This window comes from Meles meles, chromosome 9 (genome assembly GCF_922984935.1).
Source record: "Meles meles chromosome 9, mMelMel3.1 paternal haplotype, whole genome shotgun sequence".
NCBI classification, from domain to species: Eukaryota; Metazoa; Chordata; class Mammalia; order Carnivora; family Mustelidae; genus Meles; species Meles meles.
The window spans coordinates 98,522,944-98,548,670 of record NC_060074.1 but is presented as its reverse complement, the minus strand read 5'-3'; the positions used below and the strand labels follow the sequence as shown (position 1 = coordinate 98,548,670).

Genomic DNA, 25,727 nt, shown 5'->3' with positions numbered 1-25,727 from the left:
TTTAATATTTGAGAGAAATTATTGTGGCCTTTATTTATTTATTTATTTATTTTTTAATCAAGTCTACCTATATGTATTCTCTTTTACCTTCTTCCAGATCTTTGTTAAAGTCCAAACATTCATTCTTGCCTGGTATTTGTAAAAGAAGCAACTCCACCAAACTCCTCTTGAGAATGAAGAAAAAGTCTCTGATCGTGTATGGTAAGGCCTCAAATTACACAAACATTAATTTAAATAAAATCAGCTCTCTGAGTACCTCAGGATAAAAGTGCTTTCTAGAATTCAGATATTTTCTTGGCTGTAATGTACCTAAAAGTTATAGAGCTAGATCTTTAAACTCAGATGAGGTGATGTGTGCTGCAGAATTTATAGAAACAAAATTCTACAAGGCAATTTAGAAATAATTTGTGCTACTGAAACCAAAATATTGTAAATTATCTTCAGTACTAAATCAAGGAATCAGCAACTCTCAACCATTACATCAGTAATGTTTTCTGTAGAGAATTTCATCTCCTGTGTGCTTGCAAATATAAAAAGCTATTAAATAGTTACTGCCCAAAGATATGGAAAGTAGAACACTAGGAAGTGTTAAATTCATAATGTTGCTCTATTTTTAAAATTTCATTTAAAATTTTGTAAAGGCTTTAAAAATCTATGTTTCATTTAAGGATACCTGTGCACTACAAAAACAAAACAAAACACAAAATACAAACAACAACAACAACAACAAACAGCTATAGGGGCACCTGGGTGGCTCAGTCATTAAGCGTCTGCCTTCATCTCAGGTCATGATCCCAGGGTCCTGGGATTGAGCCCCACATCGGGCTCCCTGCTCAGCAGGAAGCCTTCTTCTCCCTGTTCCACTCCCACTCTCTCACTGTGTGTCTCTTTCTGTCAAATGAATAAACTAAAATCTTTAAAAAAAAAACAGCTATAATAATTTTGAGTTTGGTACTTTTGAAGGTCTTTTTTCAATTGAAGTGTTCTTTCAAATTCTAATAATTAAGAATATAAAAGTATTTATCAAGAATTTATTCCAGGAGTGCCTGGGTGGCTCAGTTGGTTAATCATCTGCATTTAGCTGCGGTTACGATTGCACGATTCTGGGATTGAGCCCTGCATCAGGGTCCCTGCTGAGCAGGGAGCCTACTTCTCCCTCTTCTGCTCCCCCTGTTTGTGCTATCTCTCTCTGTTAAATAAATAAATAAAATCTTAAAAAAAACGAATTTATCCCATTAGGCATTCTCGATAGAATCAAGTTTTTTTTTTCTTCAAAAAAATTAGGAAACCAAATATTAAAATATTTTCATGCAAATACGTTAAGGAGAGTCCTAAAATGAAGCTAAGAAAAAATAATAGCAACATAAATTCAATTATTGTGTCATGTAGTCACAGAAACATGCAGAAACATGGTCATTCAAGTAAATAAATTATTCTGATTCTGTTCCTAGCTGACACAAATTACTCATTTCCTTGGACTTGATACAAGAAGTCTTCAGAGGAGAAGAAGAAATGCAATCAAAGAGCCAAAAAAAAAAAAAAAAAGGGGCACATTACTCATCGTCTGCCAGCCTTGCAGTAACTGGGGTTTACTATCATCCCTCATCCCCCACAGCATTGCAGGAGATGTTCATAATCCAGGCTCTTACATGCTTAAATGATCTCATTCATGGACCTGATTTCCTTTTGTGGTCTCGGGCAACAGTTCTGAATGGTGGCATTGTTACTTGCAACCAATTGCAAAGTGCCTCTAGTTACTTGTTACTAATTAAGTACTGAAGTTTGCAAATGACATACTTTAAAAAGCTAGTTCAGGTTTATTTCTAAAATAAGCAGGAGTGACAAAGTATTAACTACAAACAGGTCCCAGGCATCCACCAGCCTGAAAGAACTCTGGCCAAGGGGTTGCTGCTGTCCCAGGTGCTGGATGGTGGGGCATTCTGCAGTATTAGAGAATGGATTTATTAGTGCAGAGGCACTGAGAAGACGGGTAGAGAAATCTAAGCTTTTGACAACCAGGAGAGAAGTATCATGACACTTTAATAACCCAGTGTATCTATCTGTTAGGGTGAAATAAAGGGGATTATCATTTTGGATAAGCACATTAGCCTCACGCACATATATCCTCTTGTGTTTTCTTAAACAGAAAAGGAAGTGGTGTGACATGTTGGAAGTTACACACAGTCCATGACTTTTCTCATCTGTGGTCCCAAGAAGTATGCCACATGGAAAGTATGAAGGCAGGGTTACCCTCTGTGCTCCTGCTCTCACACGCTGGCTTCATCTGCTAGGGCTGCCATTATGCAACGTCACGGACTGGGCGACTAAACAACAGAACTTTACTTTCTCAAAGTTCTGGAGGCTAGAATCCCAAGATCAAGGGGGTGATCAGGGGTGGGTTTTGGTGAGGACTCTCTTCCTGGCAGGCAGACAGCCACCTTCGCACTGTGTGCTCACATTGCTCTTCTTCTGTGTGTACCTGGAGAGAGAACGTGCCTGAGAGATGCCTCTTCCTCTTCCTATAAGATCATAATCCTGTCAGATTAGGGCCCCCCTTATCACCTCATTTAACCTTGTTCACCTGCCCCCCCCTCCCCAAAGGCCCTATGGCTTTATAGTCACATTGGAGGTTAGGGCTTTAACATAGACATTTTGGTGAAGATATAATTCAGTCTATAACACACTCCAAGTGATTTTAGAAAGACAGGAGAGGTCTGCCCCCACATATTCTCTACTCTGACCAGTGTAAATGAAAGCGAATTCAGAATTTATTGGTTCGAACAAACAACCTTTAAAAGCAGACTTCCACTGTAGAATTACCTGTCCAGGTACCCATCCTGAGCCAGACCTCATTGAGGCCAGGACTACCTTGGCTAAAACCACACCTAATCACTGCCACTGTTTATTTAATTTATCAACCAGAAAATGCTCATTGGATAGCAATTATATTCCCAGATCAAGGGGATAGACAAAAAGTGTAAGTCCCACATGGCCTGGGGGGAGACGAGTATATATATGAATCAACTAGTGGAAAGATCTGTTCATTGCCATTTAGTCACTGTGAACCAGAGTCTTCATGACAGCCACATGGAATTTCTACAGGTAGAACAACACCCTACAAATACCACCGTGATGATCACTCTCTCAAGCCTCTTTGCCACTGTCTCTATGAAAACAAAGATATTCTCCATCACAAAAGCATGACCCAAAGCAGATTGCGCCCTGGTACCTTTGGGGTAGGGAGGAATGATGTAAGTGAAGCTGTTTCTTCTTCATTGTAACTAGTTCCAATTGCACTCAAGAGCCCCATTCATACTGAACTGCTACAACTAGTTAAATGCTTAGATAAAAAATACAAAATAGTGACCACAGAGTGAAAGGTAAATTAGTGAAAAATCACACAACATTTTAACGATAAGAATAGAGGGGCACAGCAGGGTATTAGGAAAGCTTCCCCAAAATAAAAACCAAGATTACAAGTGAATTAAGGGAGTACATGAGAGGATGCTGAAACAGAATTCTGGTTGGGATACACAAGGGCAAAATTCTCCATTCAAGAAGATGGGAAGATCAAGGGCAGTAAGACATATAGAAAGAGTATAAAACTTCAGAAGTACAATATGGAAGTACTTCCATGTTTTATGGACTTAGCTCTCTGAGCCTCAGTTTACTTGTCCTTAAATAGGTATGACACTATTGATTTCACTGGTAAACTGCAAGGATTAAGTAAACACTCCCCCACCCCCCACAAACACAGGTACTTTTAGTCACAGGATGTCTGTGACAGTGCCTGATAGCCCACAGTAAAAACACTTGAATATCTGTAGAAGGAACAGATTAACAGTATAATTAGCAGCTATACTTCCAACACAAACTTTCAGCTGTGACCACCAGCAGCAATAATGGAAATGCCACTTTCAGGAAGGCATAAAAATATTAGAATCTTTTCTATGCCTTTGTGCAGACAGATGAGTAACAGCTATTTAGTTTAACATAAAATTATTGTCAGAACTACCCTATAATTTGCCTGCTACAAATGTCCAGATGCCACTACATTGGACCCAAGGTCACTATGGTGCAGCTCACTGTCTCAGAGCAGATTGCCTCTTTCCTATTAGAGCTGACCCAGAGCCAGATGTTTCCATGGAGGCTACTGCTAGCCTTATCCTTTCACCAATTTTTAGTATGAAGCATGTCCCTAAATAACAGGCCAGAGGGCAATCAAAGCAGTTATCCTTGCTGAATTCTGTTTCCAGCTGTTCCACAAGACTATACTTCCTTCTTCAGGGTAAGTCTCCTGCCAACTTATCAGGATAGTGTCTCTCTAGCTGAGCACAACAGCATTGGTGTTGTAGAGCTCAGGCACTGGCCAGTGCCCCTGCCTTGGATGCTGTTCAAACAGGAATCATCTCTTCCTTTAAGTATTCTTTGAATAAAAATGTTTTCTTCTTGAATATGTTTTGAGCTGGTGTTAATTCTACAAACTGAACAGGCAGCTAAAGCCTTTGAAGTTGCTAAACATACTTTGAGAGCAAAAAATAATTTTTATAAGATGACTAATGTTCGGTTTGTATTTCATTTAAAGTGTTGTCAATCTTTGCAAAGCCAAATATAAAAAGCAATAAAATGTATCAAACCATGGGAGCAAAATTAAAGGTTTCTTATAGGAGGTGTAGAATCTACTGTAACAGAGCCCTATCCTAGGCATGAGATATCAAGCTCTGGGCCATGAGTCCCAGAGGGCTCCGTGCTGATGCTCTTATAACCCCTGTTTTCCTTCAGGTGAGGACTCCTTAGGGTCAAAAGGATGTGCCCATACAAAGTCTGTGCCTCATGATGCTCTGGGTACTTGTGAACCAGGCATTTCCTTCCAGATGGCCCTGAGCCTGCTTCCAGGACCAGCACAGGCCTCCATTTATACCTATGTTCCAAGAAGTGGTAGCAGAGAGGGAGTGTGGACAAGGTAGAGACCTAAAAGCTAGGATGTATGTGGGGTGCACTAAGGCCCCCAGTGGTATAGGAAGATAAGGCCTGGAGCAGGAAGAGAAAGGGAGATGACCAAAGCAGCCTGGGAGTTAGGAACTGGCTGTCTGTTATCACCATGAGCCAGACAAAAACACCAAGATACCACAGAATTTTAAAATTTGGTTTTCCAGGACCTGATAAAGGTATGTTTATCAAGGTAGGGAAGTAGAAAATACCTCATTTGGCAGTTTGCTAGCTTGATTTACAACTTCTGCATATTTAGACATGTGGCATGTGGCCACCGATTGTACACTTGCCCTAGGCCCCATACATGTGAGGGGTCTACTGAAATTAACTTTAAAAATTACAGGCATATAAATGAGAAAGCAATTGGATTAAATTTTGTTATTTTCTTTAGCAAAACTCAGATTACAACTAATAATCTACAACAAGAAACAATATGTTTCTGAGGGTTTTTTTCCTTTTTCTTTTTTTTTTTTTTAAAGATTTTTATTTATTTATTTGACAGACAGAGATCACAGGTAGGCAGAGAGGCAGCCAGAAAGAGAGGAAGGGAAGCAGGCTCCCTGCTGAGCAGAGAGCCCGATGCGGGGCTCGATCCCAGGACCCTGGGATCATGACCTGAGCCGAAGGCAGAGGCTTTAACCCACTGAGCCATCCAGGCGCCCCTCCTTTTTCTTTTTTAAGATTTTATTTATTTAACTGAGAGAGAGAGCTACAGAGCATGTGAACAGTCCGGGGAGGAGCAGAGGGAGAGGGACAAGCAGACTCCATGCTGAGCATGGAGTCCGAGGTGGGGCTCAATCCCACAACCCTGAGATGACCTGAGCCAAAATCAAGAGTTGGACACTTAACCAACTTGAGCCATCCAGGCGCCCCTCTTTGTGTTTTTTAATGAAAAATTATAAACTCCTACAAAAGTAGAAATTAATGTATATAAGAAACTTTCATATGCCCCATTTATAACTTAATTATAACTAACTCAAGGCCAGTGAGCTCCGTCTTTACTCCTGATCCTCCCTCCCAATTACTGAAAGCAAATCACATACTTATGTCAGTTTATGTATTTAGAATGTAAAGCATTATTTAAAAAAATGTATCCATATATCACCACACTTAAAAACATGAACTATATCAAATGATCAGAAAGTCTACAAATCTTCAAACCAATCTCAGATTTCCCAATATCTCCTCTGTTTTCTTTTTACTGTTTCTTTAAATCATGCTCCAAATAATGTTCCCACAATGCCTCCTGGAGACTCTTTAAATAGGGGTTTTCTCACATCTTTTGTCTTTTTTTTTTTTTTTTTAGTTTGTTTGTTGAAGAAACCAGGTTGTTTCTCCTGTAAAATTTCCTATAGCTTGGATTTTGCCCAACCTATTCTCATGATGTCTCCCAAAATTGGTCATTAGATATACTGGCTTGATTAGATTCAAATTCATCTTTTTGGCAAGATGTTTTCATAGATACTGTGGAGTATTTCTATCAAACACATAATAGAAACTCTCTCTGTGATGTTTGCAGCCAATGGTGAGCACCGCCTACTCATTATTTCATGAGGAGTTGCAAAATATACTCTAATTTATATCATTCTTTTTTCATTTATTAGCTGAAATATCCTCTACAGAGAAACTTGCTCCCTAGTCAACAGCAATTTAGTTACTGTTCTTAAAAGACAGATAGGATAAGTGCTTGATTCTTTTCCGTTATTTATCAGCTTTTAAAATAATGGTTTAGTTCCCTAACATCCTCTAAAAGTTGTGTTAGGGTTGTTTTGTATCTTGAGGGTAAAAGGATTTCAACATAGCTGATGCATTTCAATACACTGCATTCATTATTCTTACTGACGCATGAATGAAGACATTTTTGACTGGTAGAAGGCTTTTCAAATTGGATCATGAGTGATCCAGGATCTTTTAACAAGTGTCTCAGGATGACAATATCAACACTATCTCCAAACATGATTACGAACATAATTACATTTTTTTATATAATTGAACTTATTTTTTTCCCATTTTTATTTTTATTTGACAAATAACATTGTACTAGTTTTAGGTGTACAATATACCATGTTTTTTGCTTTGGGTTTTGAGTGTGTGTGTGTGTGTGTGTGTGTGTTTCTCATTAATACATCCTCCTATGAATATATAAACTTCTATGGATGGAAGTCACTTTGAATGATTTCTGTATGTGTAGTTTTGTCACCAAATAAATTTGTAGTTAGATGCATTTGTTTTGTTGTATTTTCACAAAACAAAAAATTTTAGGAAATTTTAAATTAGATGTTATAATTATATTAAATATTCATATCCAGAGAAATCTAGCTTCTACTCTTGTTACATTTTCTATTCTCTCTGAATATCGAAAAATAGCTATTTTTTAAAGTTTTACTTCATCCTTATAAATAGGTCTCTTTCCATGTATTTTACACGTACATAAATACACATGTGCACAAATCGCAGTCACTACCATCTTAGATAAATTATAACATAATAAACATCCTCTTTTCTCTACCTGGTACATGTTTCTCTTTCTTCTGGTAACTTGATGATTACATTTATATGAAAATAGGGAAAAATACTGATTGAAATATTGAAAATAAGAAGGAAACCTAGATAAGTATTTTGGAGAATTGGTACAGTGGGAAGGATGGTGAATGTCATAAAACACCATATTTGCATCTGGCATTCATTTCAAGCTTAACTACAGATCAACTTCTCAAGTTGTTAAGGTTTATTAATCAAGCAATTTCGGAAAAGGACACGCTGATATATTAATTTAATTATTATGAAGATTTGTAAGTTTCTGGGTGAATTGACTTGAAAACCTGTGCTTAAAACAACATCTTGTGTTTTATACTAAATGAGAGAGAAATCTGTTCATCATGTAGAACGTATCCCAAGAAATCAGTAGACACACCATAGGTTCTCAAAGACACTGAAAGAAAAATTTCAGAAAGTAGCATATATCCCAAACCCTGACTTTACTTTCTCCAAACACAAAGACTGAAGTAAATACTGACTCTTTGATAATCCTAACATTTATTAATTTTTGTAGCATACAATAGGAAAAGAATGTATGTCAAGGGACAAACAAAACTGAGTTGAATCCTGGTTCAGTTGGTTAGCAGCCATGTGACCTTCTGAAAATCATTTAACTTCATTGGGCTTTATCTCTTTTATCTATAAAATATGAATGCTAATACTGAGGACATGGAATTGTAAGTGATGAGATTACATGTTTAAAGCACTCCCCAAACCCCCAAAGGGTACAAGGTCAATACCCAGTAAACAACAGCTCATTTTCTCTTTCGTGGATAACAGGAAACCACACAGATTAATGGTTAACAGCCAGGCTGCCTGAGTTCAGATCGCATCTATGATATATTCAAGCTGTATGACAATGGACAAATTATTTAATCCACGTAGGTCTCAGTTTTGCCATCTGTAAAAGAGAGATAATAGGAATATCTCTGAAATTAGTGATATACTATATGTTGGCTAATTGAATTTAAATTTAAAAAGTCTTCAAAAAATAGGAATATATTCCATGGAGATTGCTTTAAGAATTAAATTCCAGTTAATATTCTTCTTCCTCCATGAGAAAAGGACATTTTTCTGTTTTGTTTCACTGCTATATTCCTGGTACCTAGAATAGTACCTGATACCTGGTAAGTTCTCTTTAAATGTTAATTAAAAACAAATGAGTTAAATCTATGTATCTCATATGCCTTATGTTTAAAGGGTCATCATAGAAGTTTCAACTGTGCAACTTTGTTGCATTTCACATCTGAGAGTTCTCTCCTGGTACATTTAGACTTTGTCCTTCTCCTTCCCAGGTTTTATTAAATGATGGATGTTCTCCCTGTCATTGCAACCTCCAAGGTCCTGGCCTTTCCTAAACTGGGCTTTACATGCATTGAGGCAGTAACTACAGCCTTACTACTCTGCTACTCAATTCTTTACTCAAGAGAGACTGCTTAGGAATTCTGGGTCTGTAGAATTTTGAAGCCATTCAAATCTATTACAAAGACCTGTAGGGTATTTCCTGATAGTATAGCGTGTGCTTTGGTGATTGTTTCTGGAAAGGCAAAAGACTTGTAAGCGTTCTGTATGTCATGCATATTGGAAGTATACTAAATATATTACTACTTCACTGGGGACTCTCTTGACAATCATGTGAATTGCTGAGGGAATAGAAATCAATTCTTAGAGTGTTTTCTGACATCAAAGGTGACCGCTGGGCTTCAGGAAAAGGGTTCAAAGTAAGATTGACTTGCGTGATTGAGATATTCATAAGATCAACCTGCAAAAGTAGGCCAGGCATTCTTTAAAGTACCCAAGATGCAAGGGGACGATGAAGGCCTGAATTCAAACAGCCAGTGTGCAGATAAGGGGCTTAGAGGAACTGAGCGTGAGCCATACACAACTGTTGGCAATTTCTGAAACCCATCACGAATACTCACACCTTTAGACCTATCTTTGTGTTCTGTTCTCTTAACCTAAAATGCCCTCCTTAGTTCTGTATTAAATCCTGATCCTTCACCTACACATGCTTCAGTAGTCATCTCAAATAAATCCCTTTCTGGCTCACTGAGTTTTTCTTAGGTCATTTTTTTTTTCTTCCTTTCTTTCAGCAAAGATGTGATTTCATCTAACATTAGTTTTTGTTTTTTTTCCAAGTGTGACTCTTTCTTTATTATAACCTCCTTAGGGACAGGGGAAATGACTTACTTATTTTGTGTCCCTCCACCTTGCTCAGCACTGTCAAACCAATTTTGTCACTTTTTTTTTAAATTGTCAAACTTTGGTCTTAGTAGTTCCTGCAAAATCTTACTCATTGTGCGATGATACTGAGTAGTAAATTTAAAAACTGAATAAAAATAAAATAATTTAGGAATCTGAAAATTATTAAGGTAAATAGGATATACCAGAATACACAAAAGTCATCTAAAACAGGGGTTCGATAAATGATATCTTAATATAGCAACATGGCCAAGTGGAAATATTTATTATTTCATCATTTACTGAGCACCTACTATATATCAGGCAAGAACAATAAAAACTTTACAGCCTACTGATGGAATATATCATATTGAAATCCAAACCACTAGCAAGAAAAAAAATACACTTATGTATACACAGTCTGTATAATAATTGAGGAAAGTGGAATGTTTTTTAAAAGCATCAGCAAGAATGTGAATCTGGAACTGGGTTTTATTAGCTAAATACATACTGTCCAAGCCCACAGCAAAGGGGAAATCTGGGTCATTTCAGCTAAATTCAATGACCACACAGTTCAGATAATAAATATAATTGTATTTTGGTGGCAGTCTAGATGTCTGGAAGTGCCAATTTAATCACCAGTCCAGCTGGTTTGATAATACAATGTAAAAATATACTAAGAAAATAGAGGCAATAAAAGAGGCACGGGACTAAAGAGAGATAACTACTGAAATTTCTTTTGAATTCTGAAATGGGAAAAGAGTGGCTACAAAGTTCTCCCTGTGACATGATATAATTTCATTTATCACTTTGGCCCAAGTTCCTCTTGGGTGCAACCTCCGTCAAGAGGTGATCACGTTTAAGAAGTACTGTCAGTGGCAGAATGTCTAAACTTACGATCAAGGCTGAAATCTAATGAAATACAATTGCTTCTAATATCATTTGAATCTTCATTTTCTATCATTGATCATAAACTATGAAAATGAATTAATGAGGGAATAGACAGGATCTGACCGGACACCAGAAGTCCCGTGGTCTAGATTGGGACTTCACCTAGCCACGGGACCATGAGGAAGTAACTTTAATTTTTCTAAGGTTCAATAGTGGTTTTTATTAAAATTATGATATCACAATATGCTTTGCTTACCATGCAAAGGCTAGAGTGAAAACTGAATGACATAATGTAAGGAACAGTTTTGGAAATACTGCAAAATAAAGAAGTGTAAAACATGATCATTTTTGTGCATGTTGTTATCAATAATAAGGAAAATGCTTATTATAAGATACAACAGCTTGAATGTTATAGAGACTAAATATGGCAAAAGAAACTCATTGCATTTTGTGAAAATATATCCTGTCACTTGCTGTTACTCCAAATGATAGGTGAAAACCTTTGGTCAGAGGAAATGTGCAAAAAATTCTGAAACACAATTTAATGAAAATCACAACACATTTCTTTTGTCAGGAGCCCATAACTGCAGCAGAGCTAATTCCCTGCTTTATTCTTGGGGAAGCATTCCTAAAAGCTCCAGGCTGTTCATTAACAGCAGATGTAGACATTTATAAACAAGAACCATCTTCACTGAATAATTCTTCACAAATTACACAAAGGAACCCAAAGAATAGTTCCAAGTATTTACAACCAGCATTCAGAGACACTCTGCACAGAAACAGTTCATTAAAGTCACTGCCTGTAGACGGAAAAGGTGATCAGAAAATGAGCCTTCCCCTCAGAATGCTGCATTGCATTTGCCCCGTATGCCACCATAGAAGCACTCATATAAATGTTATCTGAAGGTCATAAAACACTCTCTGAAAGTAAACTTTACCCTATGGGAAGTAAACTTTTAATGCACCAAATTCCATTTAGTGCCCTGCAGACAGGAATTCTGCAAAGAATATTCTGAAAAAAAAGAAGGCAACTCATCTTTTATAGGTGAGTACTCTATCACAGAAGCCCAGGAATGGGAAATTGGGTCTTCATCCTCCCAGGCCATCATGGTTTATAACTCTAAGAATGATGACTATTATCAAAATTTTAAAAGATTCACAGGAATGTGCACTCTTTACAACCTCTCTTGGAAACAAGTTTCTATCATAAACACACTATCTTTAAAATTCTTCCCCGTTTAACCTAAGTGTTTCAAAGTACAATGCTGGCTGCACCTTCTTGTTGCAGTGAAGATATTCATTCATTCTCATATCCATTCATTCACTCATTCACTCATTCTTCAACCAGCAAATATTTATTGAATGTGTATCATGACAAACATTATTGGTTGTTGTATAAGAAATGTACGGGGATATGAGAAAAGTTCTTCACCCCTTAGGTAACAACCACCTTGATCTCTTTATTTAGATCATTATTAAGAGCAGGGTATGGAAACAGATGCCAATTTGCAGAAAATATGGAGAACAGAGAAGCATGTTGAACTGCCCCAAGAACAGCAAACAACAGATTTAAACTGAGAAATTCTGTAGGTCAAATGTTCTAAGTTCTTCAATAGGTATTTTGAAAGAAAAGCAAGCGATAGAAGGTAACCTATTCGTTAAAAGAAACCTAAAATACATAACTAGTTTTATAACAAACATCTAAGCCTAAACTAAAGTGTCTGGCAATGTACAGTAAGTGATAACACTATTAAAAACACAAGGAGCTATAAATGCAGGATATTAGTTACTTGTTGGGGGAAGATGAAGGTTGAGAATGGGAAGAGGCCCCCGGAGGCATTCTGGGTAGCAGGAAGAGTTTCTTTGTGATGTTGGTTACAGGAGTGTTCACCTTAGAAAAATTCATTAAGCCAGTTATTTTTTTGTGTGTGTGCAGTTTTCCATATCTGCGTTTTGTTCTTTGAGAAGCATTTATTAACATGGAATAACTCCCATACATTGTTAGTGAGAAGGCAAAATGGTGCAGCAACTTTGAAAAAGTCGTAGTTTCTTATAAAGTTAAACGTGTGCTTTTATATGACTCTGTAGTCCCATTCCTGGTTATCTACCCAAAAGAAATGAAAACACTGAAACTAGAGCACAAAAGTCACAAGTTTATAGCAATGTCAGAGTCACCCCAAACTGGAAGAAAGCCATGAGGAGCTAAATGAGTAAACAAACAGGCACTTTTATACAATGGGATATTACCGAGCAATAAAAGCGAATGAACTACCGACACATGCGGCTGCAAGGATGCCTCTCAAAAGACACACCGAATGAAAGAAACGAGACACAGAAAGTGAAAGATTTTCAAACTTCAAAATTATATGATTTTCTGGAAAAGGCAAAACTATAGGGAGAGAAATCAGATCAGTCATTGCCAGGGGCTTAGGATATAAAGTTAGAACTGACAACAAAGGGAAATCAAGGAACTTTTCAGGGGCAGGAAAATATTCTATATTTTGACTTGGTTACATGACGGTATATGCTTGTCAAAACTGAACAAACCGTACACCCAAAAAAAAGGATTTTCTGCAATCTGACCAAAAATATTTATCATTAAGAATAAAATGAATTTAGTTTCCAATTTTAAAATAAAATTGATCCTATATCCTGTATTTATTTTCTTAAAACAAAAAAAAAGTATGTTGTGATGGGGTTAGGAACATAGTAAGACTATAATGGGTAATTTAAAAAAATGTTTAGAAGGAGACTCACTGTTTTTGTTTTGTTGTCCATTTTTTGTTTTTACTGATGGCTGTTTCTTCAGAGAAATTGTTTAAAAGTGAAAACAATTCTGGATGTCATAAAGTTCTCTCTGTTCAGGCTTTTCCCCAAACTAGCTCAAATAAATCATAAAGTGGACAACATCAGAGCCAAGAGCAATAATGGTTATGTCCACTGCAGAGGAGTGTAGCTTCCTTTTGCCAGTCAAGTTCCTCGGTATTCAATTTTGCCTGTCCTCAACAGAAATATTTCATCTGGGTTCGGCACTTTTCTAATCTTGACTTCTCCAGAATCAGGTAACCAAAATAGACATGGCGAGAGCCCAGCCCCTCAGAGCTTCACCGTGACCACAGTGTGGAGCCTAAGACCATTCACTCCACGTCCGCAACACAAAAGCCTGGTTGTTAGAAATTCAAGATGGCCTGGTTACAACAGTTCAATTATAACTTCACTCAAGTAATGCACTTCAGTTTAAATACACTGCCTTTTAAAAACCATAAGGAGCATTATAAAACCGTAAGCAATTCTGCTCCTTTATGTTACAATCGTGCAAACTGAGATCTAAAAAGGTCAAATTACTTAGTTACGAAGCTAGTTAGAAGTGGAGCTAGAACCAGGTCCTGGGAAGCCCCGTTAAACAGGATGGTGTTTCTTGAAACAGAATTGGAACTATACTCCGTGTTAATACGCTTTTCTCCACCAGGGATAAATAATGGCAATATAACTTCTATATTTTCTACTCAACAACATATAGCTCCGTCTAGAATTTAGGAAACTTATGACAATGTCATCATATCTTAGGCAGAAACAGAAATACAAAGGAACTAAGTAATGTTTGGCATTAACTTATCAGTTGCTCAGGGAGCTGAAAATGGCGTCCACTCCCTCCCCCAATTCCCTTATCGTTGGTTTTAGCTTCCCTCTGCTTTGCTTAAGCAAGAGCTTACACACTAACTAGATCACTAAGATATAAACTTCTGACATCAAAACATGATCCATACGATGTGAACCAGGCATTAAAAACATGCTATTTAAAATCTTTTTTTTTCCCCATCTGTGTGATTTGAAGAAAATTTATCATTTCACCAATGCTGCTTTGCCATTTTAAACTTCTGCTAGGTTTTCTCAAAGGAGACGAGAGGCCTCCATTTTTATGAAAAGTCTCAGCTAGAAATATTGCTGATACTGTGGAAATAAGCAACTCTTAAATCAATAGAAAATTGCCCTCTGTATTCATCAGGAGGAACAAGGCACTCAGCAGAGCCAGCCCCTGGGAGAGGTTAAAGTTGACGAAGGTCTGAGATGGGAAAAAATGCAGAAGGGGAGCCAAAGAGCTCTGTGCTGCTGATTGTCCAAAGGTCAATCGACAGCTTTTCTCATCTTTTTATGTTTTACTCCTGCTAAAGATGTAGAGAAAATGTTCTTCTAATGTACCCAACAGACACAGAGGCAGAAGGGATACGTGGGTAGAACATTTAAGGGCGTATTATCCTCTTCAACACACACTTCTATGCCAGGTGCCTACAGCTTCCAAATGGGCAGCAGAAAATGAACCCTAGGCTTCCATAAAGTCTCTGAGAGCCAATAATGTGAACAGCAACCAGTGAACGAGTTAAGCAGTAAAACCATCTCCACTTACGTCTTCTTGAAGTTCAGCATGCAGCACTTAGGCATAGCAATCAACTGTGATGGGAGAAATCCCAGTTACAGAAAGCAAAGAAATAGCTTCAAGGCAGCAGATAACTGTGTAGGGAGAGAAGGTCAAAACAGGTGCAGAGAAATCCTGGAGTCATAGAGGGGGAAACGTGCCCTCCATTTGGGTGATTTTTAACTATCCTTGTCTATTACGGGCAACAAAGCTAACTTGTTTCCTCAGTGCATGGTGTAAATACACACACACACACACACGTGCACACAGGGAACATTTCAAGGCTGCAGAGAAATATTAATTGATTTTTGATGATGCTCTGGGTGTGATACGGTTCTCTAACAGTAGATAGTTTATAACATACGTTTTCTAGGTGGTGAGTCTACTGGGTTATTTCTAATTTAAAGCTTCAAACATACTGTAGCATAGAGCGGTCATATAATAAACATGTATAATATCATAGATAGTAGCACCATAAAATTAGTGCTAATTTCATCTGGCTTGATTCATGTCTTTGTGTGATAAGATGCCATTAACAAATATGAAGGCCGACTGTCCTGAATTTGGACAAAAGTTCCCTTTATTTACAAATAAGCTATAAATGTAGGTTTTTTGTTTCTTATATGTAAGTAAGTCTTCTCTATCTAGGGTCTACATTTTTTGAGGACACATACTGTGTTCTGTCTTACTGTACACACAATAAAAACATTTGTCTGATAAGAACAGCAGCTTTCGGCAATAATCTACACATTGAGTGGACTGTTTCCAAAGGAACTAACTCAAATACAGGTGCACATCATGCACGGTTTTGTATTAAATAAGTAGTCTGTATTGCTTATTTCTTCACAAAACTGGTTCTTCTTAATCATTGTTTTTTTTTTTTAAGATTTTATTTATTTATTTTGACAGAGAGATCACAAGTAGGCAGAGAGGCAGGCAGAGAGAGAGAGGAGGAAGCAGGCTCCTGCTGAGCAGAGAGCCCAATGTGGGGCTCAATCCCAGAACCCTGGGATCATGACCCGAGCTGAAGGCAGAGGCCTTAACCCACTGAGCCACCCAGGCACCCCAATTGTTTTGGGTTTTTAAAAAAGATTTTATTTATTTATTTGACAGAGAGAGAAAGAAAGACAGCACAAGCAGGGGGGAAGCAGCAGGCAGAGGGAGAATCAGGCTCACTGATAAGTAAGGAGTCCGAAGTGAGACTCGATCCCAGGACTCTGAGATCATGACCTGAGCTGATGGTGGAAGCTTGACCAACTGAGCCACCCAGGTGCTCCTTTTCTTAATCATTGTTATTCTACCTCAATAGAGCCCACCTTGTTGGAGAGAATGTTTGTTCCTGAACTACTTGTCTAGGTGAATCTAACTGATGCACAAACAACCTCATTCACTCAAAGTAATGACATTGGGGGTGCCAACACTCATCTTTATATAGGACGGACGGCAGTGACATACCCACACTCACATCATTAACCTTGGCTGGCTAGATATGCATAGTTCAAATGAACAGTTAAAGGGAGCGTAGAGACAGAGTCATAGAAGGGTGGGGCACAAAGCTATTCCCACATAAACTATGCCCAGCCATGTATACCACTCAGACAACAGGTTAAAATATCATTATGACATCTGGAAAGCAACTTCGATTTATATCAACAAATATCAAGACAAAGAAACCCTACTGACACTTTTGCTTGCCTCCCAGTATCACCCTACTGAAATGCTCCTTCGTGTATGGGGAAGGCTTAATTTGAAAGTATCTTTTCTCTTCACTGTATTTAGATGAAAGGTTGTAAATGGTATGAATTGGGCTTGTTATGGCTGCCTGAATCACCCTCAGTGCAGGCAATTTCTGATTTATGAGCTTAGAGCTGATGATGTAATCTGTGGTCACATCTCTCTCTCTCGTTTGCCCAAATTTTGAACCACTGCTGATCATTACACCCTAACCAGAGGTTAAGAGGAAAAGAGAGATTATAAATGAAGGTTTGGTGGTGACATAAAAGAGAACTACTCACTCAAGCATTTTTATAGACTTTTATCACCTAAGTGATCCCCTTACTCATCACGACAGATAATCACAATGTTCAAGTTTGCCCGATGCCTTTAAGCCACCAAGCGCGTCACCTCACTGAAACTGCATAAAATCAAGCCTTGGACTAATTTCCCTTGCAGCACTCATTCTGACACCTGAACTCTACTTTGCACATATACCTAATTGTTCCCATTTCTAACTTTGTTATCCACTTTCCCCTCCAAACCTTACCTCTTCCCTGGACCTGAGACTCCAGAATCTCCTTCACTCTCATTTAGATGCCTGCATGGCGACACCACCATCAACTACACCAGGAAAATATTTCTTACAGCTCTGTCTATGCCTCAGCATCTCATGCCTCTGTGCTCCAGGTTCATCAGACCAGCACTGTGACATTCAGAAATCCCTTAACTTTGTAAATGTATGTGACCTTGTAGAAGTACCAGTACCTATGAATTAATGCTACTCTGCACCATTTTGAACAATTGTCTATGATATCCTTCAGGGCCATCTCTGAAGGGGTCAATGGATGCGCTCTAGAATGAGTTTGTTACCAGAGACAACGTTTCTTTCTCTACCAGAGACCCAGAGACAACGTTTCTCTCAATGTGTCTTCTTCTAGACAAAGTAGTAGCCTTTGTCTAGGAGATAACAATTACATAGGCTCTTGTATGTTCCTTTTAATCTTCTCTGCCAGGAATCTTAGAACTAAGTCACATGCTCACTCTCAGAAAACACGACAGGCCGTGTAAGTTTTTGGGGGCTTTTGTTTTCTATTTTTCATTTTTAGCTGTATTGTGAAGCTACCTTTTATTGTAATCCACTTCACATCCTTTGAAAATGTGGGCTACTAGCGTTAATTTTCAAAGTAAACTCATTCCATGAACAATACTCAAAGTAACCCTACATGTCAGGGAGCATCATGTACAAAATGAATTTGTTGACCCAGGGAAAAGGAGAAAATTATGAAGGTAAACATTTTAAATTCAATACAATTATTTGGAATATGGAAATTATTTATGTGAGTATTTAGAAGTGGACCATGTCCAAGGGTGATGAGCTATATACATGTTCTATAATAAGGAGAATTTTATAAAGACTTAAATTATAGTAACAGGATTGTTTAAATAAACAGAACTAGAAGTATCTAACAAACCAAATTTTAAAATGTAAAAGGTCATCAAAAATGGTGTAGTGGGCCTACTTAAACTACTGTGTAATTATCTCCTTTTAAACATTTTTATTGAAATTCCAGTTAGTTAGCATCCAGGGTAATATTAGTCTCAGGTGTACAATAAAGTGATTCCACACTTCCATACATCACCCAGGGCTCTTCACAACAGAGGCCCTCCTTAATCCCTGTCATCTATTTCAACCATTCCCCCCACCTAACTCCTCTCTGGTAACCACCAGTTTGTTCTCTGTAATTTGATTTTTTAATTTTTTTTTTAAGATTTTATTTATTTATTTGACAGACAGAGATCACAAGTAGGCTGAGAGGCAGGCAGAGAGAGAGGAGGAAGAAGGCTCCCTGCGGAGCAGAGAGCCCCATGCAGTGCTAGATCCCAGGACCCCGGGACCATGACCTGAGCCGAAGGCAGAGACTTTAACCCACTAAGCCATCCAGGCTCCCCTGTTCTCTATAATTTAGAGTCTGTTTCTTGGTTAGCCTCTCTCTCTTTCTTTTCCCCCCTTTGCTCCTTTGTTTCTTCTTCTTCTTTTTTAATTTCATTAACATACAGTGCAATATTGGTTTTTGGAGTAGAATTCAGAAATTCATCACTTACATACAACATCCCGTGCTCATCACAAAAAGTGCCCTCCTTAATACCCATCCCCCATCTAGTCCACCCCTCACCCACCTCCCTCCACCAACCCTCAGTTTGTTCTCTATCATTAAGAGACTCTACTGGTTTATTTCCCTCTCTCCCTTTGTGTAATTAGCTTATCTGTGATGTATGCTTTTTCTTCCACCTTTGCTAATTCGCATTAGTTGTCTGGGTATAACTGGACTTGAACTCTTCAGTTCCAGTGAAGCTTTACACAAGGAAACTGATGATGCAGGGGGAAATGCAGTATATAAAACCAACCACTATTTGTTCTACATATAATTATCTTCTCATTCAGTCTAGGATACAGCCTTGACTCTTGTGCAACACAACTCTGTATGGGTGTCATTGATTTACAGCAGATGATCTGGCATCATAAGAAAATAATTTACTGTGCCATGTGTCTCACACCCAGTAAATCAATAGCTTGAATACAGAGACATCTCAATTAGATAACACAAGGGGAGGGCGATCTACCTCCTCCTTTCCTATATTCTTAAAATGGCAAGTATTACAAAGCAGGGCTTGTTTTAGAGCTGCTTCAAAAGTATGTGTGGGGGGGTCTATTATTTCAAGTTGGGAGACATAAAGTGAGAGCTACCATCAAACCAAATGAAAGATCGAGTACAAGGTTGTAAGTAATAGCCTGAGAGGGTGGGACCTGCATTTGTTTAAAGTATTGATTGGTGCATTTCTATAGCACCTGTGTATTACGGGCTCAGAGAATGGAGCAGGGTGTTAAATTATGACTCTGAACACAGGGGATCATCCATCCTTTCTACCCTGTTCCTCCAAGAAGCCTCCAAACCAAAGTCACAAGCACTGATGGTATTCATCACAAAGAGATAAGACATCTGGAGGCTCGATTTCAGTTTCTCTGTGTGACACATCCCAAACTTAAGCTATCATTATAAAAGGTTCATAATGAGGAAGCCATATTATCTATCATTGATTATATCCAAATCCCGATGGTAAATTAAAGTCAAGATCCACATAGATTGCTCAGAAAAATTTTAGGGCAACTTCTCAAACTTGATTCAGCCTGAGATAACCTCATGAGGGAGAAAAAAAAAACAAAAAAAACAAAACCCCCCAAAATTAATTTCCTGATTTGGGAAATGGTGAAGTGAAATACAGAAATGAAAGTAAATTGTCCTTGGGGTGCCTGGGTGGCTCAGTCGTTAAGCACCTGCTTTTGGCTCAGGTCATGATCCCAGGGTCCTGGGCTCGAGCCCCACATTCCCTGCTTGCAGGAAGCCCGCTTCTCCCTCTCCCACTCCCCCTGCTTGTGCTCCCTTTCTCACTGTGTCTCTCTCTGTCAAAATAGATAAAATCTTAAAAAAAAAAAAAAAGAAAGTAAGTAAATTGTCCTTCACAGACTTCCCATATCTGGTCCCAGGACTGGAATAGCACAGATAGGTTAAATAAATAGGTTATATTTAAATAATAGGTTGAACCTTCACCTGGCCCTACAGTAACTGTAACTGGAAGCTGAAAGATTCTGACTGTGTGGGAATTAAATCTAAGAGCTACTTTTCAGAATGCTAATTTCAAATTCAAGTTAAGTCTTTTTAAAGGAAAAACTCATTGATTTTGATTTTTTTTTAAACTATTGGTAAAGGTTTCCTTTAAGTACTGAGTAAGAGCTTACTGAATGATTAGATTCACATTCTCTGTCTTCCTTAAAATAGAATTATGATGACTGGTAAAATTTCATCCTCCTGGTTGGCCTTTCAAGGGACATTCTTTTTTTCCATTTTTTTTTTATTTGTTTATTTCAGCGTAACAGTGTTCATTGTTTTTGCACCACACCCAGTGCTCCATGCAGTACATGCCCTCCCTATTACCCACCACCTGGTTCCCCCAACCTCCCACCCCCGCCCCCCCCGCCCCTTCTAAAACCCTCTGGTTGTTTTTCAGAGTCCATAGTCTCTCATGGTTCATCTCCCCTTCCAGTTTCCCTCAACTCCCTCTCCTCTCCATCTCCCCCTGTCCACCGTGTTCTTTGTTATGCTCCACAAATAAGTGAGACCATATGATACTTGACTCTCTCTGCATCAAGGGACATTCTTATAAGCCACATAGCCACCATATCTTCCTGGAAAAATCCCTCGGAAACCCATCAAGGAAGAAAAGATAACCAGATCCAATAAAGCCAAGACTCCGCTAGGTGCAAAGAGCAAGTTTCAACAAATTGGCCCAGATGTCATATGATGGCGTGGCCAGAAGAGAAGGTCTAAGCTGTAGGTAAATTAGCTCCTCAAATTCAACAGATGCTTTCACAATGGAAATTCAAGCTGGGGGCTTTGGGTGCAGGAAGGGATGGCCCTCCTGAAGCCAGCAGCTCAGTTCAGAACAATACCTGGAGAACTGCTGCTGGAGGCCACACATCTGAATTCTGTTGCGCTCAGATTCCAGAGTCACCTCCTGCAACCGCTTCTCACTCTGAAGACGTAAGTGTCTCTCCTCTTCCAATTCATGCATCAGCTTCTCATGCTATAAAAGGCACAAAGGGAATGACTTTTAAGGAGGTGTTTCTTAATTACTATGAGAAAAAAAATAATTAGTAATAGCTGTCAGTTACTATGTGTGAACTTGGACTTCATATATAAATTAATTTCATCCTCATTACAACCCCATGAAGAAGGTTCTATTATTAACCTCTCATTACAGACAAGAACACTAAGGGTCAGAGGCATCTAAGTAATTTGTCATAAAAACCAGAAGGTAACAGTTTTCAATCCTGGATGTGTCTCTATTGCTTGAATAATTTTCACTAAATCAGGCGGCTTCTTGTGCAGATATGAAGATCTATGACCCAGTAATACTACCAAGTGTATTAGAACTCGAGTAATGATGAGTAAGATCATTAGTGCCTATTCAGAATCGTTTCATCTCTTCATTCGCTCGTCTATGCTTTTGAAGGAACGTAAGTGATTTTTGTACAAGGACCTGTAATTTCAACTTCATTAGGCCATGGAGCTGATGAGAAATAAGGTTAAATGTTTTGTTTTTATTTATCCAGTTAGGTTTTCACAGATAAAAACAGGCTAAGCCACCCACTTTATTTATTATGGCAGAAAACCAGCTCATTCACAAATGGGAATCGGTGTAGAAAGAAGGGCTGGATGACTCGGAATAGATGGTTCAGCAAAAACTCATTCCTAGAACCGGTCAGAAGCGCACAAACTCGAATCCCCCTGACCATACTGACTCTCCCATGCTAATGTCTTTTTGTTGTTTTGTTGCTTCTGCTACTTCTTCTTTTAGCAGGTCATGCTATTACGGTTATGGTTGCTACTAATGTGAGCACTTTGCACACGGAATGTATATTCTGTGATGAAAACCAAAGAACAACTCAGTACCTGACTAGGAGGGACCCACATTCTTACACGGGAAGAAGGGAAGCCAAGACTGCATGATGACTCTGAACCACGGATTACCCGGGAGGAAATGCTATGCACCGCATGGGGCACATTCACCACAAGTGATAGGAGAGATGGACTTTCTCCACCTCTAACATGTGGGGGAAAAGCTCTCCTCAGGATTATGAAGGAAACAGTGGACCATAATTTGGAAATAAATCAAGATCCTCTAAAAATACTTATGTATTCCCCTGCCTGTGCGCCCTTGACCATGCTCTTCCTCCTGCTTAACAAGCTCTCTGAGATCTACTGAAAGTCTGGAGATGCTGCCAGGCTTGGCTTTGAGCCATCTCTCCAGAACTTCCCCACCTCGTTTCATTGTTCTCTCCCTTCCTTATGTCCACAGCACCTATGCTCTTTACTACCCTATACACTCTTACCTTCTTCTATCATTATTTTTCATGTGCACGTATTATGATTCTTCACCTACACAAACATCTGTTTGAGATCAGGACTATGTCTTATGTGTATATGTATTTTCTGTATTTAACATACTAGAAGTATATTTGCTTATTGATTCTGGAGCTGGCCTTTAGCTAAGTCAGGCCCGTAGCTTCTGTCCCAAACTCTTTGGTGGTCCATTTTTCACCCCTACATGGTCAGTTCCTTCTATCAGATTCAGAAAAAGAAAAAACAAAATCAAATCTTTATTCTGTCATGTTCCAGCAGCTCTGGAAGAGAAGAAAAACATGGTTTTGAAGGAGAAACATGCTAACCGAAGCCAAACTTTTATAGAAATAGAATGACAAATTCCATAGCACATATATTTTATTATGTTTTATTATTTATTATATTTTTATTTCATTATTTAGATTTTATTACATGTATTTAACCACAATAAAAAGATAAAAATAAAATTTACCCCATTATTACACACAATCAAGAGTCGTCTCTGTATAAACTGAGTAGACTAGAAGGAACACCTTTATTAAAGAATTTGGAAGGCTGCTCTGATTCCCAAAATAAGCGAAACAAATGGTGTCTGTTAAATAGTTAAAAAGCACAACATATGAAAAAGGTGAAGTTTTGCAGGGAAGATAGAGTCCATTTTTCCTTCACAAATGAAGAATGTCACATAGATTCGCTCCCTGTCATATTGAAGAATTCCCTAAAATCTAATAAGGGAAGACATTTTCCATATGAATAACCTTTTCTGTTCAATTTGTTAATGCCTTTTCAAATACAAATAAAATGATACCCTTACAATATAGAGAAAGTTCCAGGGAATTCAAAGACTAATGAGGCAAAAGTTGTTTACTGAAATATATTACCTTTAAATGGTGCGTACTTCAATTAAACCATCAAAGCTTGACAATAAGCCATATCTACTTTCCAAATGTAGGGATTTTTTTTTTTTTACTCAAATTATAAAACATGGATAGAAGTGAAAAAAGAATATATAAATGGATTGGCCAGTTTTTTTTTTTTTGTAATAGCTGTCTGCCATTTTGATTTTTTTTTCCCACAGGTTTGCTCTGTATCTTTTATAGCACGGAGAGTGAAAGGGAGTGTGAAGTGTAGAAGAGTTGAGTCTTGTTTATACGGTGCTTCTTACTGAAGAGCAGTAAGTAAAAAACAATGTCACAGAAATCTGAGTTGTAGATCTGACGAGGCCAAATTTCTGTGACAGCTCTTTCCACTGAATCCCTGGGTTGGGATGGCTTTAAGAAGCCATCTTAAGAAAGCTCTGAGAATGTTTTTCTAAACTCAGTGGGGACCACACTTATATTTCTCTCAGTTTCCTTTAGCAAGTTCACCTTTTCCCCTTTTCCTCGTTGGCTTCTCCTACCATTGTACACAAACAGCTACACCAGGAACAAAAACACTGCCCCACCCCCTGGGTTGAGTCTCTAAGACGTGAGACACGTGTTCCAAGACACTTCACCAGGCATAGAGCATCCCCTCCTTTCAGAGTCATGGGCTTCACTCTCATCCAAAAGGAGGGTTTGCCCAGTTTTCTCAACAAAAGCTGGCTCTGAGTGGGCGAACTGCTAACCCTTTGTTCTTCTTTAGTTGATAGCTCTACCTCTGAAATAAGTTTTTTGTGAAAAATCTTGAGTTGGAAAGCACTTTACTGTTTATGGAATGTTTCAACTTCATAGCTTCATCTAGCCCCCAGGACAATGTGGCAACATTGGTTGTTACCAGCTTCATTTAAAGATACGATGAATGGTATAAAGAGAGGGAAAGTGCTTGCTCAGGGTTTCACTGTTAGAAATGACAGCTCTGGGACCAGAACCGAATTTTTTTGAGCCCAAGTCCCACTGCCCACCTCCACCTTCTTTTCTTCTTAGGATAGTCAGTTCTGCTCTAACATTTATTTTGTTATCTTTCCATCCTTTATTTATTTTTATATTTGACATATAACATATTAGTTTCAGGTGTACAACATAATGGTTCAATATTGTATACACAAATGCAAACACAAGAAGCCTAGTTATCATCTATCATAATATATAATTACAAAATGTTTTTTTATTCTCTTATGATGAGACAATCTAAGATTAATCACTTAGCAACTTTCAAATATGCAATACAGTATTATTAACTACAGTCACCGTGCTGTACATTATACCCTTGTGACTTATTTCATGACTGTAAGTCTGTACTTTTTGACCCCCTTCGTCCCTTTTTCCCACCCTCCACTGCTTCTCAACCTCTGACAACCACCAATCTGTTCTCTGGATCTGTTTGGTTTTTATTGTTGCTGTTGTTTGTTTTGTTTTTCCATTCTATATATAAGTGAGAACATATGGCATTTGTCTTCTTTCTGTGCCTGACTTATTTTACTTAGCTTAGTGCCCTCAAGGACTATTCATGTTGTTGAAAATGGCAAGAATCCCTTCTTTTATGTGGCTGAGTAGTATTATACTGTATGTGAGGGTGTGTGTTGTGTGTGTGTACCTACACATCTTCATCCACCTACCCTGGACACTTAGGTTGCTTCCATATCTTGGCTATTGTAAATAATGCTGCAATAAACATGGGATGCCTATATTTTTTTTGAAGTAATGTTTTCGTTTTCTTCAGATAAATACCCAGAAGATGGATTGCTGGATCATATGATACTTCTATTTTTACTTTTTTGGGGACCTTCCATACAGTTTTCCATAGTGGCTACACAATTCACATCCATACCAACTATGCATAAGGGTTCCCTTTTCTTGACAATCTCACCAACACTTGTTATTTCTTTGTTTCTTTCTTTTTTTTTTTTTTTTTAATTCATTCTAACAGATATGAGGTAACACTTCTTGGTGGTTTTGATTTCCATTTCCCTGACGACTGGTCATATTGAACATTTTTTCACGCATCTGTTGGCCACATGAATGTTTTCTTTGGAAAATGTCTATTCAGACCTTCTGCCAATTTTTAAATCAGATTGCCTTGTTTTTTGTTTTTGTTTTTGGTTATTGTATTGTAGT

The 25,727-nt window shown here is 38.1% G+C and overlaps 1 protein-coding gene across 6 annotated transcripts in view; it reads right to left on the bottom strand.

Moving 5' to 3' along the window:
* NCKAP5 (NCK associated protein 5) overlaps positions 1–25,727 on the bottom strand; it is a 977,613-nt gene that overhangs the window by 417,047 nt on the left and 534,839 nt on the right. For all 6 annotated transcript variants that reach the window (XM_046019767.1, XM_046019766.1, XM_046019772.1 and 3 more), the window contains one exon: positions 21,240–21,373. In XM_046019767.1, the coding sequence (XP_045875723.1) occupies positions 21,240–21,373 (134 nt within the window). The remainder of the gene's footprint in view (positions 1–21,239; positions 21,374–25,727) is intronic.